A 15,796-nucleotide genomic window follows, 5' to 3' on the forward strand; every position below is an offset into this window, starting at 1 on the left:
TGACTCGCGGTCCGTCCATGTGATGATTTCCTTTCAAACAAATCTTCTTTCCGGTCTTATGCTTTTCTTGTTACAGTGTGGACCTCCCTTTTCTCAGGGACTCTTATCGGTCCTGATAGTCCAAGATGCAGGTCAGCTATTATGTTGTGGGGATGGGCAAGTGACTTGGTTTGAAATCTCTGGTTCACAGATCAGTATTTTATGGTTAACGAGTTTCCAATATGTGTGCTTCTAGGGCAATGTGTCACTTTCTTATTTTCCAGTGGTCTAAATGGTTTGGGGGCTTCTAGGTCTCTGGTCATCCTCCTTTTGAAGTTTATTAGTTCACATATACCTACGTCAAAAGTCAGTTTCCCTCTATCTATTAGTTTCCTTGGTCACAGTTGCACCTGGTCTTGAATCTCACAATCCAGGGTATCTTCATTCAGCATGAAAGCTAATCTTGAGTCTTTGGGATCACAGGTGACCCCCAAATTCTTTCAAGGTGTTTGCTGGTTCTATACTTTAGAGATAACAGGTTTAGCTTTCCTTCTTCCAACAGTGCACATATCTTTCTGGAAGCTGCTGGATAAGTTTACTCAAGGTTTTGCCGTTGGGGTTTTAACTTTCCCTTGTGAATTTTTCTCCAAGTTCTTCTGACTTGGCAGCTCAGTTGAGTGGGAGTCATGGGACACAGATTTTTTTTAGTTTCTTAATCTCTCTTGGAATTTGGTCCTTAACTTAAGTTTTGCTTTTTTCTGACTCACTTCTCAATCCCAGGAACCCTGATGGGTTCTATCTGTGGTCTTCCAAGACTGAACCGACTTGCGTCTCATTTTATTTTACTTTCTGAGCTCAACTGGAGCTTGCTCTAAGTCTTCCACTTCAGTGATCACATCAATTCCTGGACGATTCCTACTTTGTGTAAATAGATGGGAGCTTAATTTATCAGTTTCTCTTCTTCTGATTAGTCATTACTACATGTTCCTTCCACTTCAACTTCTGTTCACATGCCTTGCCTGTATGTATACGGAGCAGGATTGCACAATGCTCTCTTCTGAACTTACTGGCCATGTAAGCCTCCCAGATGTTTCACCTTGTATTCTGTTTAGCACTTCTTCTCATCTCTCTCTATGCAGCTATACCTTCTTAAAATCTGGTGTAGGCATCCTGTTTTTCGTTGCTTGACGTGATGGTCTTGGCTCCTTCATGTAAGACTGTTTCAGCACTATTCATATTAGTTTCTCAGTCAATGTGCATGTTTTTTTGCAGCGTTATTTGTGTGTGCTTGCTGTCTGTGGAGGTCCAACCATTTATCTTATCAGTAAGCGAGGTTTTTTGCCACACAATCTTATTACGCTTTAGTGTCAAAAGCACTCTGTATTTCGTGCTGACCTAGGATTCTTCTGGCACCAAACTGATAAAGATGTAAACAGCAAAAACTTAGTAAATCCGTCCTAGGGTGCTTAACCCTCTGTTTCACGTATGAGCATGATGCGCAGATGATATTCATTCATTCGCTCATTTCCCATCAGTCGTTCGTTACCTGATCTGAGTTTGTTAACATCTTCTCTTTTTGTGCTGCAAGGGTCTTGATGTTGGTTTCCCACTTTGGTTTCCAAGAATAACACATTAGGCTCAGCGGTCAGGACACCTGTTCAGCACAAATAATCTGGTCAGCCACCAAAAGACTGACGAGTGTAGCTGTGTGTCTAACAAAACACTGAATAAAGAACTCATGCAAGAAAATGAGTGGAAAAAAGTACACCCAGTGCTTCCATTGACGTTTTAGGACAGCGTGAATAAAAACTGGAATTGAATACATTTTTGGAAGTCAAAATGTATCTATGCTTTACATATTAGAAGTAAAAAACTCTCATGATAGAAAAATGGTAGTCAATATTTAGGTGAGGTGGAATGTGGAATATTACTGTTTTACACATTTTTTCTTAACACCCTACAGATAGTCTTTTGGAGTATGATAGAGAGCTTGGTCTCTGACAAAAAATCCACACTCACAAGTTCAGGTAGATTGAAAGGAAAAAGAAGCTCATCAGCCAGTTGGAGCAACAGAGTACTTCCGTGCGTCACCACAGCTAGAAGTGATGTTTTAGATATTGTGCAAATCGCCACTTCTGGCTACAAATGTTGGGATTCTTTTGGCTATTTCAAGTTTACAGTAGTCCATGCAGGGGTCACCAAACACAGGTAGTATATTGACCATATGGGGTGAAATTCAATATACCATAGGCAAGCAGGATAACATTTAAAGATCAACTTTTATGTGAAAACACCTCTGCTAAAACGGAGTTTCTAACCCTACAGGAATTAATGCACATCTGAATTACCTGAGGGAGTAATTTTTCACAGGACCCCTTGGGTCCACTAGGAATTGCCTAGTTGATATGTGCATACTCATTATTGATATCATGGGGTGATCAATATAACTTATTACTATTTTCACTGGATCGCCAAACTGACCAACAAAGTCCCTGGCTTGATCTGAATTGGAGAAAATCTGACTGTCTGATATCGTGATATTATTCTGGGGCAGACATAATCTCAACCCTATCTCAGATATTGCTCAAATGTATCTTGTGTATGTGGGTGCTTTATTGCCAGTGCTTCTGTCTGTGTGTCTCTGCATTTGTGTACCTGTGGATGAGTGCTAATGATCATGTTTAGATATTTAGAAAGTAGGAAGACTGGTTGAGTTGTTTAATCAAAAAGGGTGCTACTTATTTCCATGGTCCGTGGCTATTTTTCCTTCTTATCACTAAGGGCCTGATTTAGAGTTTGGTGGATGGTATACTCTTCCACAAATGTCTCTCATATCCCATCCGCTGTATTACAAGTACCATAGGATACAGTGTACTTGTAATACGGGCAGGCGGGACATCTGTTTCGTTTGTGACGTAGTATCCCAAACTCTAAATCAGTTAAGAGACTAGTCTAAGTCGCAAGTCATTGGGGCCTATTTGGGCCAGGGCAAAGGTGCAAAGCCGATTTGTCACAGGAGTGTCACCCTTGAAAATAATAATAAATATACAGATAGTTAAATCATATCAACGTATATGGCGAGAGCAAATAATAGATAAGTAAATAAATAGATTAAAAAGGTGAAAGTACAAGAAGCTTTCATTTTTGTCACCCAGCTGTTAAGATGTTACACTTCTCAGTCCGACCAGTCCTATGGACGCAGAGGAGCCATACACTGTGGACGCCTGGGGCAAGACTGGATATTAAAGGCACAAGACCTGACACTACCGGTACAAGCTGAATGGAGGCCACAAGGAGGGAGACTGAGCTGCACCTGATGTGTATGAGAGCGGTAAAGAAAGAAGGGCGAGCAGAAGTTCTCTGCACAGAGGGAAGTGGGCCTCAGATGTTAGCCAAAATGAGAATAAAAACTACTCAAATTTGAGCAAAGAAGGGAGATCCCAAATGATCGGTGTCAACAGATGCCAAAATTATGTAAATCCCAATCTCTTCAAAGATGCTGCCCATGCTAAACTGTCAAGTGCCGCTTGTACAAATTTAAAACACTAATGAAAGACAATATAATATTCGGTTTTTTCACTACTTAATGGTGCACTTTTGCGTCAAATACTCACTTGAAGGAGGGCTCACGCTGCCGACTTCGGTCTGTAAGTCTGGAAGGAGCGCAGAGCGCAGCTCGTTCTTTTCTTTTGGTCTCAATGAAAAGACTGAGGTGGCAATCAGCGGGCCTGTTGAGAAAAGGAAACTGAAATTTATAATGTATATATAGGCTATCATAAAACTATAGGAAGCGCCACAAATTTTACTATGGTGAAAATGACAAGGATTCCTGAATGTTGTCCAACTCATCCTGACTAAATGAGGTGCGGTCAGGTGAGGGTGGATATGTTGAAAAACGTGACGAGGTAATGGCAGTCAATCAATCAATACATTTGTAGAGCACGCTACTCACCCGTGGGGGTCTTAAGGTGCTAAGAGGGTTAGTGGGGGGGTGAGGGTGGGGGGGACTGCTACTGCTCGAACAGCCAGGTCTTGAGGTGTCTCCTGAAGGTTAGCAGGTCCTTGGTCTGCCGCAGGTAGATGGGGAGGGTGTTCCAGGTCTTGGCGGTGAGGTGGGAGGAAGATCTGCTGCCGGCTGTTGACCTGTGGATGCGTGGAACAGTGGCGAGGGCGAGATTGGCGGAGCGGTCAGTTTGGGGTGTAGAAGGTGAGTCGTTCGTTGAGGTATGCTGGTCCGGCGTTGTGGAGTGCTTTGTGAGCGTGGGTGAGGAGCTTGAAGGTGATCCTCTTGTTGACTGGAGCCAGTGCAGGTCTCTCAGGTGGGCTGCGATGTGGCTGCGGCGGGGGATGTCGAGGATGAGGCGTGCGGAAGCGTTCTGTATGTGTTGCAGTCTTTTCTGGAGATTGGCCGTGGTTCCTGCTTAGAGAGCGTTGCCGTAGTCCAGTCTGCTGCTGACGAGGGCCTGGGTGACCGTCCTTCTGGTTTCAGTGGGGATCCACCTGTAGATCTTGCGGAGGGTGTTGAAGCAGGTGGATGAGATGGCGTTGACTTGTTGGGTCATAGAGAGCGATGAGTCCAGGATGAACCCCAGGTTGCGTGCGTGGTTGGTGGGCTTCGGTGCGGCTCCCGTTGTGGCCGGCCACCAGGAGTCATCCCAGGCGGAGCTAAGTTTCAGGCGACTGTTCTCCATCCAGTTGGCGACATCCTTCATTCCTTCGTGGAGGTTGGTTTTGACTGTGGCAGGGTCCTTGGTGAGAGAGAGGATCAGCTGGGTATTGTTGGCGTATGAGACGATGTTGAGGTTGTGAGATCGGACGATGTTGGCGAGCTGTGCCATGTAGACATTTAAGAGGGTGGGGCTGAGGGAAGATCCTTGGGGTACACCGCAGATGGTCTTGGTGGCTTCAGATCGGAAAGGAGGGAGGCGAACTCTCTGGGTTCTGCCGGTGAGGGTTTTGCCACGGATCCCTGCGTTGTTGAGGCTTGTACATAGGGTGCGGTGGCAGACGGTGTCAAAGGCGGCCGAGAGGTCCAGGAGGATGAGGGCCGAGGTTTCGCCCTTGTCCTGATGTCTTCGGTAGCAGCGATGAGGGCAGTCTTGGTGCTGTGGTTGCTGCGGAAGCCGGATTGGGATGGGTCCAGAGTGTTGATTCCCTCAAGGAAGTGGGTCAGTTGCCTGTTGACGATCTTCTCGATGACCTTCGCCAGGAACGGGAACAGAGAGATGGGCCGGTAGTTTTGGAGGTCCTTTGGGTCCGCCTTGGGTTTCTTGAGTAAGGCGTTGATCTCAGCGTGCTTCCAGCTTTCCGGGAAGGTGGCGGTCTCAAAGGAGCTGTTGATGATCATCCGGAGTTGGGGGGGCGATGATGGAGCTTGCTTTGTTGAAATATGTGATGCAGGCAGGGGTCGGATGGTGAGCCGGAGTGAATGGGGTTCATGACTTTGGTGGTATCACCGTCGTTGACGAGGGTCCAGGAGAGCAGGAGGTTAGTGTGGCTGGGGGGCGGTGAGTCTGAGGTGTTGGTGACTGTCGGGGGGGTCTTGGTGTTGAAGCTGTCGTGGATGTCCGCGATCTTGCGGTGAAAGAAGGTGGCTAGGGAGTCGCAGAGGTCTTACGAAGGTGGGATGTCGTTGGTGCTGGAGCTGAGGATGGAGAGATCCTTCATGATGTTAAAGAGCTCTTTGTTGTTGTGCGCATTGTTGTCAATGCGTTCTTTGAAGGAGGATCTCTTGGCGGTCCGGATGAGCTGGTGGTGCCTGTGGATGGCATTCTTGAGGGCGTATGGGTAACCAGTGTCTGTTCGTGGCTCCATTTCTTCTCGAGTTTTCGTCACGTCTGTTTGGAAGTCTAGGCGTCGGCGGTGAACCAGATGGCCTTTCTGTTGGTGCAGTTGTTTGAGGGTTTCTTGATCGGGGAGAGAGCGTTGGCGCAGTCGTCGATCCATTGCATGAGGTTGCGGGCAGCTGCGTCGGTGTCGGCTGGTGGGGCTTGGGCAAGGGCGGAGATCAGCTGGTCTTTGGTGACCGTGTTTCGGCTGTGGCGGGGTATCCGTTGCGGGTGATGGTGGGTCTCTTGAAGGTGAAGTGGATGCAGCGGTGGTCGGTCCAGTGGAGTTCGGTGGTGTGGCTGAAGGTGTCCGCGGAGTGGGTGGGTGACGTGACAAGCTGTTTGAGTCCAGGGTTGGTGAGGTTGGCGGGCAGGGCGGTGGAGTTGCTGTCATTGGTGTTCTCGAGGTGGAAGTTCAGGTCTCCGAGGAGGATGTCTGTAGAGGCAAGGGCTTGCATGCTGACTGTGTCGGCGATGGAGTTGCTGAACTGCGGCCGAGGTCCGGGGGGTCTGTAGACAAGAGTTCCTTTGAGGGTGGTCTTGGGATCGACGTGGATCTGGAAGTGCAGGTGTTCGGCGGTGCTGAGGATGTCTTTGGTGTTGTTCGAGATTCTGATGGTGTTCCTGTGGATTATGGCGATCCCTCCTCCCGGTCTGTTGGTGCAGTCTCTGCGGGTGATCTTGTAGCCGTCTGGGATGGCTACGGCGATGTCGGGTGCAGAGGATGGGTTCATCCAGGTCTCCGTCAGGAAGGCGACGTCTGGGGAGGATGAGACGAGAAGGTCCCCGAGTTCAATGGCGTGCTTGTGGACGGAGCGGATGTTGAGAAGGATGCAACTGAGGTGGTTGCGTCCGGCTCTGGTGGGCGGGGCGGCGGCAGTCCACTGGTAAAGGAAGGTGCCAGCTAAGTGACTACACTTCACCCATTTATGGCCACTGTTTTCTCATGCAAGGTTATGTGTTGCTTGACCCTGGAATACTCAAACTCCAATCCTCTAACGTGATGAAGTCTACATTTGAGTAACCATCAGAAGATTTTAACCCACCACAAACAGTGGCAGTCCACTTTGGGGGTTGGGAATAGAATTTTTCATCCACTGCTCTTTTGTCTACTCTTCAGACCTCAACACCACTATGAAATGGCTTCAATCACTAGCCAGCACTATACAAAACATTTCGATAATTAACCTGGTGTAACCGTCCAAGGTGACATGCCACTGACCAAAGCTGTCCAAAGGGACATGCTACTGACCAAAATGTATCTCTATAAAAGAGACAAATGAAACCACAACAACAGGGTCGGTGTTCCGATGTACCCAACCTGCTAACCTTCTGTCAGATTTTGTTCAAGGGGGCCATGGAGCTTGTAGAGGCTACTGGGCCTCCTTTGTGGGAGTTGTGGTAAGTTTGCTTTTGGTGTCCTGGGGCCCATCCCACTACGGCTCTACACACTGGGCCAACTAAACTTCTCAGGCTCCTTCCCCAGGTTCTGGGCTCCCCCATTTCTCTAGAGCAGATGTCTTCAAACTGGGGGCCTCAAGTGATCCCGGGGGGGTGGTGGGGCACCAGACTCTGGCCAAAATAAGTATTATGCAGATAACAGTGCTTTGTTTTAAGCATCAAGGAATTTATTGCATCTTTCAAAAGTTAACAGAACTTAACTGCAATGTTTAAATAAGCCTAGACATATTTAAACAGTGCCAACTTATTAGAATAATTGTGAAAAATGTTGAGGGGGGCCAGGTGATTTTGTTTTTTCACCTGGGGGTGGGGGGGCGTAAAAAAGTTTGAGAGCCTCTGGTCTAGAGGCACTTCAGGAGCAGTGTGAGTAGGGCTCAGGTGCAGTTTCAATTACCCCCAAATACATTTGTGCTCTTAGTCCCAAGTCTTGACAGTTTTACCCCTGCACAGGATGAGTGAGTACTCTCAGGATCATTTCAGGGCCGTCTGGTGCTTCATTGGCGCGCTTAGACATTCAGGAGTGCAGCAGTCATCAGTGGAGCTTTTTTGGCGTTGGGTTGTGCTTGGCACCGTGGGCGCTCAGCCTTTACCTTGTGATCACGTGAAGATCAGCAGTCCTGTGAAGCCACGGGTCCAGCCAGACTGGTAAGTGCTGTGCCACAGGGGTTCTTATAATCAGTAATGGTAGGTCACGCCAGGTTCGACTGGAGAGAAGAGACAGCCTCCAAACAGGGACTTCAGCACCTGGGCAGATGTAAACCCACATGGGCTTCTGGCCCCTTCGCAGATGTAGCCCTGAATGGGCAGTTCAACAATTCAACAGATGCATCTACGCATAGGCTGTTCAGCAGTTTGGCAGATGCAGCAGAACATAGGCTGTTCAGCAACACGTGATCACATCCCTAACCGATCCCACTGCAACCACGTCATCACAGAGTCTGCCTGGAAACTAAAGCACTCAGGGTGGTGCCCTCTAACTCCAAGGTCCTCCTGGATGTCACTCAACAAGTCTGTTTCTTCTGAGCACTCTACAGCCACCAGTGACATGCTGGGCCTCGCTCTCTCCTCATTCAGAGTAGGCAGGCTCCTTTGCCCTCAGCACACAGGCATGCTTCTAGGCACTTCAAGACAAGTACAGAGGTTCTCCAGTAAGAGATCCAGACTTCAATGTATGCCCTTTCACTTCTGTGAGACTGGTTGTAACACGCCTAGTTACACAGCAATCCTCGGTCATAGAGGACTTGGAACTGGGACAAAGTGGGGTAATTTAGATCCCACTTTTTTCACCACTGACAGGAGATTTGGATCCACTGTCTTAAACTGTACAACTAGTTCGGGTTGGTCCTTCTTTCAAGTGTAATTTTCAGCCTTTTTTCCCCAGTCACAGCCTTTGTGTAAAGTGATGCAACTCATGGCAGGCTTGCCTCCACCCCGCATCAGAGGCACAAAGAAGTGTGAGATTTCTGCACCTAGCTGTCATAAGCCTAACCGAAGGAATAATCAGGGAAAGATAAGTCAGACCTCACCTAAATGTTTTCTCACCTTTCCCACAGACTTCGCAGTCCCACCCATCATCCATACCTTCCATCTCATTGCACACTAAACAGCTCTTACTTGCTAACCAAAAGGCCTGATAAAATATCAAAAGAAGCCTTCTTTTCTTGCCTCTCACATATGATAGAGACTTCTAGCTCAGATTCCTTACCTTAGAATTATCCCCAGGTGTCAGACTGGATCTGAAATATTTTCCTGAGCTGTACCCCTACACGCCAGTAAGTGGCATTGTTTGGCTCTGCATGGCATCAACCTCGCCGATAGTGAAATGTGTGGTGGCTACATAGGCACCACCCCAGCATGCTGACAACAGTTCTTTTCTTTCTCCTCCAGTCAGCGCAGATCTGTAGAGCTACTCTGTCAGTCACTTTTTGACTGAACTTCTTTTGATTTTTGTCAAAGCTTGTATGAGAAAATCTTCTCCAGGTGTGGCAGAAATGTACACTAGGAAGGCCGGCTTCAAGCCCTGTGGCACCTGTCATTGGCAGATGTTGCTGAATGACTCGCACCTTGTTTGCCTCTGGTGCCTGGAGTGCGACCATGACGCATAGACATGCGTCGACTGTTGCACCATGCACCCCAAGGCCTTGAGGGAACACTCGCTCAAACTCTTTGCTGCTTGACATGCGACGCCGCAATGGTCTTGATCCCACTTGAGAGGAAGGTCCCAGGATCGGTCACGGAGCCCAAGATCTTCATTGCACTCAAAGTTGTCCGGGAGTTCGGGTAAGTCCCACAAGGAAAAAACAGAACAAAAAGTCAAAGCAGTCTTCTACTTCACCCCATCCATCGGAGTCTTAAGACGAGACAAGGGAATGTTATCACTTGAGACCTGGCTCTGCGGTTGAGACTGCACCTTGGCTGACTCCGCACTACCCCGGGTTTCTTAGAGCCAAAGCAAACCCCGCCTGAGTGCCCCTTATATTTGAGCGACCCATCCCTGCTGGCCCTACAGGTGCAAGTTTGTAAGGGCCCCTTCTGGTTCTCTATTGGTGGGTCCGCCCTTGGCATCATTTGGGATCCCTGGATTCACAGATGAATCCGGACTTGTTGTACCATCTTGACCTTCCTGGATGCTGGTCCTGATGCTGACGTTCCAGTCACCGCTGGTGCACCTGTCGGCGCCATCCCCATTCTTACCCCTGACCAACACAAAGCCGGAGGGGCATCGTATGACGCCAACTCTGGCGCCACCTGGAGCTGTGCTTTCCAGGTCAAAGCCTGAGCCCTACTCCTTTGGGCTAGTTCTCTGGGAGGATTGGGAGTGGTTTCTAGATCCTGAAGAATACCAGCTCCTAGACCCCAGCATGGACTGGTATGAGGAGTTGGCAGAGGCTAGTGGACTGGACATCTCCCCAGATACTGGCATGCTTTCTTTCCCTACCATAGCTATGGAGGGGGGAGTGTCACTTTGTTATGGTGGAGAGTAGGGCGGCTAAGGTTCTGGACCTTCAGTTGCCCTCGGTTGCAGTCAAGACCAATGTCTTGACAGGTGCTTCAGCCGGGAGTGACCCTCTCTGAAATGCTTCTCCCCTTTAATGAAGCCCTTACAGACGTCCTGCTTGGGACCAACACATGGTCTCCTGTGAATAGGACTATTGCCCGCAACTATTACCTCATTCCAGGGGACCCTAAGTTACTCACACGACACCCTTCCCAGGAGAGCATGGTCATCCAAGCCACCACCTCCTGCGTAAATCCTGGTCCATTCTCTATTGCTCAAGATAGGAATTCAAGAGGGTGGGCATCTTAGACAATAAAATGTTTTCTTTCACCAATCTGGTACTGCGTCTGTGAACACTGCATGCCTTTTGGTCCGTTACTCCCATGCCCTATGGGATTCGGTTGCTCAGGTGCTGCAAATGGTCCTGGAGGAGGCCCGGGCAATACTTTCCCATGATGTTGCTGTCGGAAGAGGTGCAGTGAAGTTCACAATCAGATGTGGACTGGATACCACAGACCCACATGGCAGGGTAGTTTCACTGACGGTGGCCTTACAGTGCCATGCCTGGCCGAAAACAACTGGCTTTTCAGGGGATGTCCAAGCCTTGCTTATGAACATGCCCTTCGATGGCTCCTGTCTCTTCAAAGACAAGGCGGAGTCGGGGCTAGATCGCTTCATGGCAGGGGGGCTCCAGCCAAGTCCTTGGGCCATTGCATGGCCCCTCACCAACTCCACCCCTCCTTTTTCTCCTTTCATGGACATGAAAGGGGCTTCTAGCCATATATTTACCTTTCAAGCCACCATGGCTTGCAAGCTTCCCAGCCTCTGCATAGTTGAGGGTGCACTATCCACACTCCACACGCCCTGTGGGTCAAGCAGCCAGAAGTCAGGCCAGTACACCCCCCCCCCACCTGCAGCCTTCAACCCCCTTTAGTTGGCCCTCTTACCATTATGAGATGGTAAGAAGGCAAACTATGGTAAGAGGGCACCTCAGTGAGAGGCATGATACACCATCACCTGCCCCACTGGAGGTCTATAACATTAGACCAATGGGTTCTTCAAATCGTCCAAAGGGGCTACTCCCTCCCGTTCATGACTACCCCTTCACCCATGCCACCCACTTGTGACAGGCTGACAGAGGACCATCTTACCTTGTTCTGCCAGGAAGTGATGGCTATCTTGGCTAAGGGAGCCATGGAGAGGGTCACAATGTCAGAAGTAGTTTGTGGTTGCTATTCCAGCTATTTTCCGGTGCCCAAGAAGGTAGGAGGCCTTTGTCCTATTCTACACATGTGCCCTCTCAATTTCTTCCTCAAGAAGAAGTTCAAAATACTCATGCTCCCTCAAGTTGTCTGCCCTTGACCCGGGAGACTGGATTGTGGCACTGGACTTGCAGCACGCATACTTCCACATTCCTGTCCTGCCTGGACACAGGTATTACCTGCAATTCATGGTAAGCCATGAGCAATTTCAGTTTGATGTGCTCCTTTTTGGCCTTACCAATGCCCCTTGAATGTTCAACAAGATGATGGCAGTGGTTACAGCTCATTTGCGCAGATCAGGGGTGCCAGTCTTCCCCTATCTCGAGGACTGGCTGTTGAAGGCGAGCTCGGCCCAGGCTGTTGTCTCCCACCTTCAGACTACGGTGGCCCTCCTGCACTCACTGGGGCTTACTTACAACGTTCGGAAGTCACACTTCACGCCCTCTCAGATGCTCCTTTTCATCAGAGCTGTTCTGGACACTGTGCAGTTTTAGGCATATCCTCCTGAATGGCGAGTCAAGATTCAGTTTCTATCCTGTATTTCGGTGGACTGACTCTGAGGCTGCTGGGCCTCCTGGCATCCTGCATCCTCCTTGTGACACATGCCAGCAGGCATATGCGGGCCCTGCAGTGTGACCTGAAGTTCCAGCGGGCGCAGCAACAGGGAAATCTCTCCAACATGGTCCAGATCTTGGAGGGAACTGCACAAGATCTGCAGTGTTGGTTAACAAACTACGAATGGGTCAGAGGCAGGCCCCTCTCCATTCCCCAACCAGATCTGGCAGTGGTGAGAGATGCATCACTCGTGGGATGGGGTGGCCATCCTTTCTGCAGTTGCCTGATCAGCAATCCCTCTTCAAATCCCATGTTTTCACTAGGTTCTTGGAGAGTTTGCAACATCTGTATCCGCCTTCGCCCTTCATCATGCTTCAGTGAGACCTTAACCTAGTCCTCACTTTTCTGATCTGCGCTCCCTTTGAGCCTTTGCACAACTGTCTTCTCTGGCTCCTTACCATCAAAACAGCCTTGTCTGTGGTATAAACATCTGCCTGGAGGGTCAATGAGTTTCAGGCTTTGTCATCCTAGTCTCAATACCGAAACATCTATCCGGACAAGCTGGTTCATCACACTAGAGCCTCCTTTCTACAGAAAAAGGTCACTCCCTTTCATGTAGGCCAATCTATCCCTCTGCCTACTATTTATGCATCCCTACAAGGAAGAGGAGCGACCTCACCGTTTGGACCCAAAAAGATCTGCTGCGCACTGGCCAGAAAGCAACCTCCACAGGGTTTGCATGCTAATTTCACTACAGCCAAGACTGTAACCACTGTGTTAGCATGCAGAGTTCTGGTCTGGGCATTTGCCAGGTAGCAACATGGACCTCATGGCACACATTTACCAAGCACTACTGCCTGGACAGCCAAGTCCATTGTGACGGGCACTTCACCCATTCAGTCCTGCAGGATTTTCTGCTATAATTGTTTTTTTCAGTCCCACCTCCAAAGAGGTATTGCTTGGGTGTCTATTCTAAGATTAGGAATCTGGAGCTAGAAGTTTCTATCTCATTAACATGTTCTTACCTTTGGTAATGCCTTATCGGGTAGAAACTCTTGTTTAGCCACAGATTCCTTTCTGCCCCATCCATCCTATCTGCTCTGCGAACTGATTTCTAGGGACAAGGTTTTTTCTCCTTTCATGGCCCTAGTTTTCTACACCTGTGGTCAGTGTTCTTTGTGGTTCTGCGCTCCTGGCGTGGAAAGTTGTGAAAAGAAACTGACATCACCTCACTGGGGTGCACCTATAAAGGCACCACGCACATCACTTCTGAAGCAGACAACGCCACGCGGAGCCGAAAGATGCCACGTGCAGGACTACTGCCCAAAAAACATTTCCGGATCCAGTCTGACGTCTAGGGATAATTATAAGGTAAGGAATCTACAGCTACAGAGAGTCTCTACCAGATAAGGCATTACTGAAAGTAAGTAACTTGTTCTTCAATGTCTATATCTCCTCCCCGCACCTGGAATGTGAGCAATACACTTCCACTGTCTGAAATACCATTCCTCACCCTCCATCTTGTTCAAGGCCAAAATGGATCTCACTGACCTCAATTACTCTGGCTTAGTTACACACATCATGCATGTACCACAGGAGCTACACACGCACACACACACCCACACCAAGTTGCAAGTGAGATGTAAGGGTAAAGGATTGGGCAAGCACAAAGAATCAGAACTTAACACCAGTGAACTAGTAGGTATCCACTCGTGATCCAGATAAAAAGATGTGGTCATACTGCTGATCATCTTAAAACAAAGTAAACTGCCACTACCCCTAAAGACAGTTGTTCTCTGTCGCAAATGAGGACACTCTTGGTGCACTCCTCCAGGTCATGAGACAAGTCTAGGACTTATCATAGTTGGGGGCAGGCCTAGGCCTCTTTGCCTAAGCTTAGATTAGTGTGACACCAGGGCCCTGAAGATGTTGAGGAAGATCGTCAAATGGCCCCCAAGATACTCTAGAAAAAATAATGCCCCCATGCTACTCTAGAAAAACTGTCACTCATGCTCTAGTCACCAGCAAGTTGGACTACGGCAACACCCTCTATGCCAGGATCACCAATCAACTCACCAGAAGACTATAAACTAAACAGAACTCAGCAGCCAGACTCATCTTCAACCTCCCACAGAGAACTGACATCTCACCATGCCTTGGGGAGCTCCACTGGCTCCTGTTACACAAATGTGCTCATTTAAAATTCCTGACACACATTCAAGGCACTACACAACTTAGGCCACACCAACCGGAACAGTTGCATTTCCTTCTATCAACCACCTCAGCTATGCAGCATTCCTACTTGCACACATCTCACGCATACAACAAACCAGATTGGAAGATGGATGTTCTCTTAAATCACATATAAAGCATGGAACAACCCCCCACTCCACATCAGAGCCCCCTCCTTTCTTGAATTCCGCAAGATGCTGAAGTTCTGGCTTTTCAATTAACCAAAGTACCCTAGGCTATTCACACACACATGCTCAGCACCAGGATATGCTCGCGGGTGATGATGCACTTTACAATACATATAATTTAACATAACATCGCATCATCTTCCTCCATTGTACCCTCACCTGATTACAACTCTACATTGCTTTGTAGCCAGGTTATGACCATTCATATACATATACAACATATGGACACAGAGATACATTTTTGATTACTTATCAGTATTGTCATCACTCCGAGCTAAAGTCTTGCGTCTCAGTTCTTCATTTTTTTTCCTCTTAATGGCCTGTCAGCCTCCCTCATACACAACTCCATAGTACCAATGGAAGACCAGATGAGGCCTCGCCCTATTTTGTTCTAGGCCTTCAGGGGAATAATTTCATTTAAAATTTTTACCATTAATATCTAGGAATTTGGGGAAAATGTGTTAAAAAAAACGGAGGATCAAGAAGCAGATTTACATGTCTCAACGGATGAGGAGTTACCTCTTAAATGTAAGGCTGTGACAACGAAAGTTCAGGATTAGTCAAATTACTGGTGACTGAGCTTCTTCAAATCATTCTTTTTTATTTATATATATATATATATATATATATATATATATATATACACATATCCAGAGAATGAGCCAAGTACCACCCGCCCTCATAAAAAAAACAATTAAGCAAAAACACTTCACCTAGTGATATCAAGGCCTGGTGAATTTCCTTCATCACGTTCCTGTAAAGTTCCTTCTGCCATTCATGTAAAAGTTCCCACTCCTCCTCGGAGAAATGTGCAGCAACATCACAAAATGCAACTGGTGCCTGGAAGAGCAAGTGTTATGTTTAGGCACTCCATAACAAGGGTGGTGATGTGCAGACGTAATTTTGTTTGTGCACACCTTGACTGAAAAACAACGTATTCACAGCTGAAGAAACAAGTGTCATGCCTCAAATTATATTACGATATAAAGCATTTCAATGTGTTTATTGATAACACTTTTTGGTAAATATGTTGATTGATTTCAAGACAACAGTTCCTTTGAACTTCGGAGTACAGTACCAGCAGTGTGTAGGCAGAGGTGGCCTGAATATGCAACACAATAATACAAAAGTGGATGCACAAAGGAAGAAGAGTGATTGTTGTTCATTCTTAAAAAGTTTAAAAAAAAACAAAAAAACATGTGCTATGGGTTATGATTCTGTCCTTGCGTTTTTGTCTTTACATTTTTTTAACATGCCTAGCAGCTATCTCCTTCCCTCTACTCTACACACACG

The 15,796-nt window shown here is 47.8% G+C and overlaps 1 protein-coding gene across 1 annotated transcript in view; it reads right to left on the reverse strand.

The window, feature by feature from the left end:
• Positions 1-15,796, reverse strand: part of LOC138288373 (zinc finger protein 12-like) — a 44,852-nt gene that overhangs the window by 27,411 nt on the left and 1,645 nt on the right. The window contains exons 2-3 of the mRNA XM_069229944.1: positions 15,217-15,343; positions 3,594-3,707 (exon numbers count right to left, since the gene is read on the reverse strand). Of these exons, the coding sequence (XP_069086045.1) occupies positions 3,594-3,707; positions 15,217-15,343 (241 nt within the window). The remainder of the gene's footprint in view (positions 1-3,593; positions 3,708-15,216; positions 15,344-15,796) is intronic.

Source organism: Pleurodeles waltl, chromosome 4_1, assembly GCF_031143425.1.
Source record: "Pleurodeles waltl isolate 20211129_DDA chromosome 4_1, aPleWal1.hap1.20221129, whole genome shotgun sequence".
Classification (NCBI taxonomy): Eukaryota; Metazoa; Chordata; class Amphibia; order Caudata; family Salamandridae; genus Pleurodeles; species Pleurodeles waltl.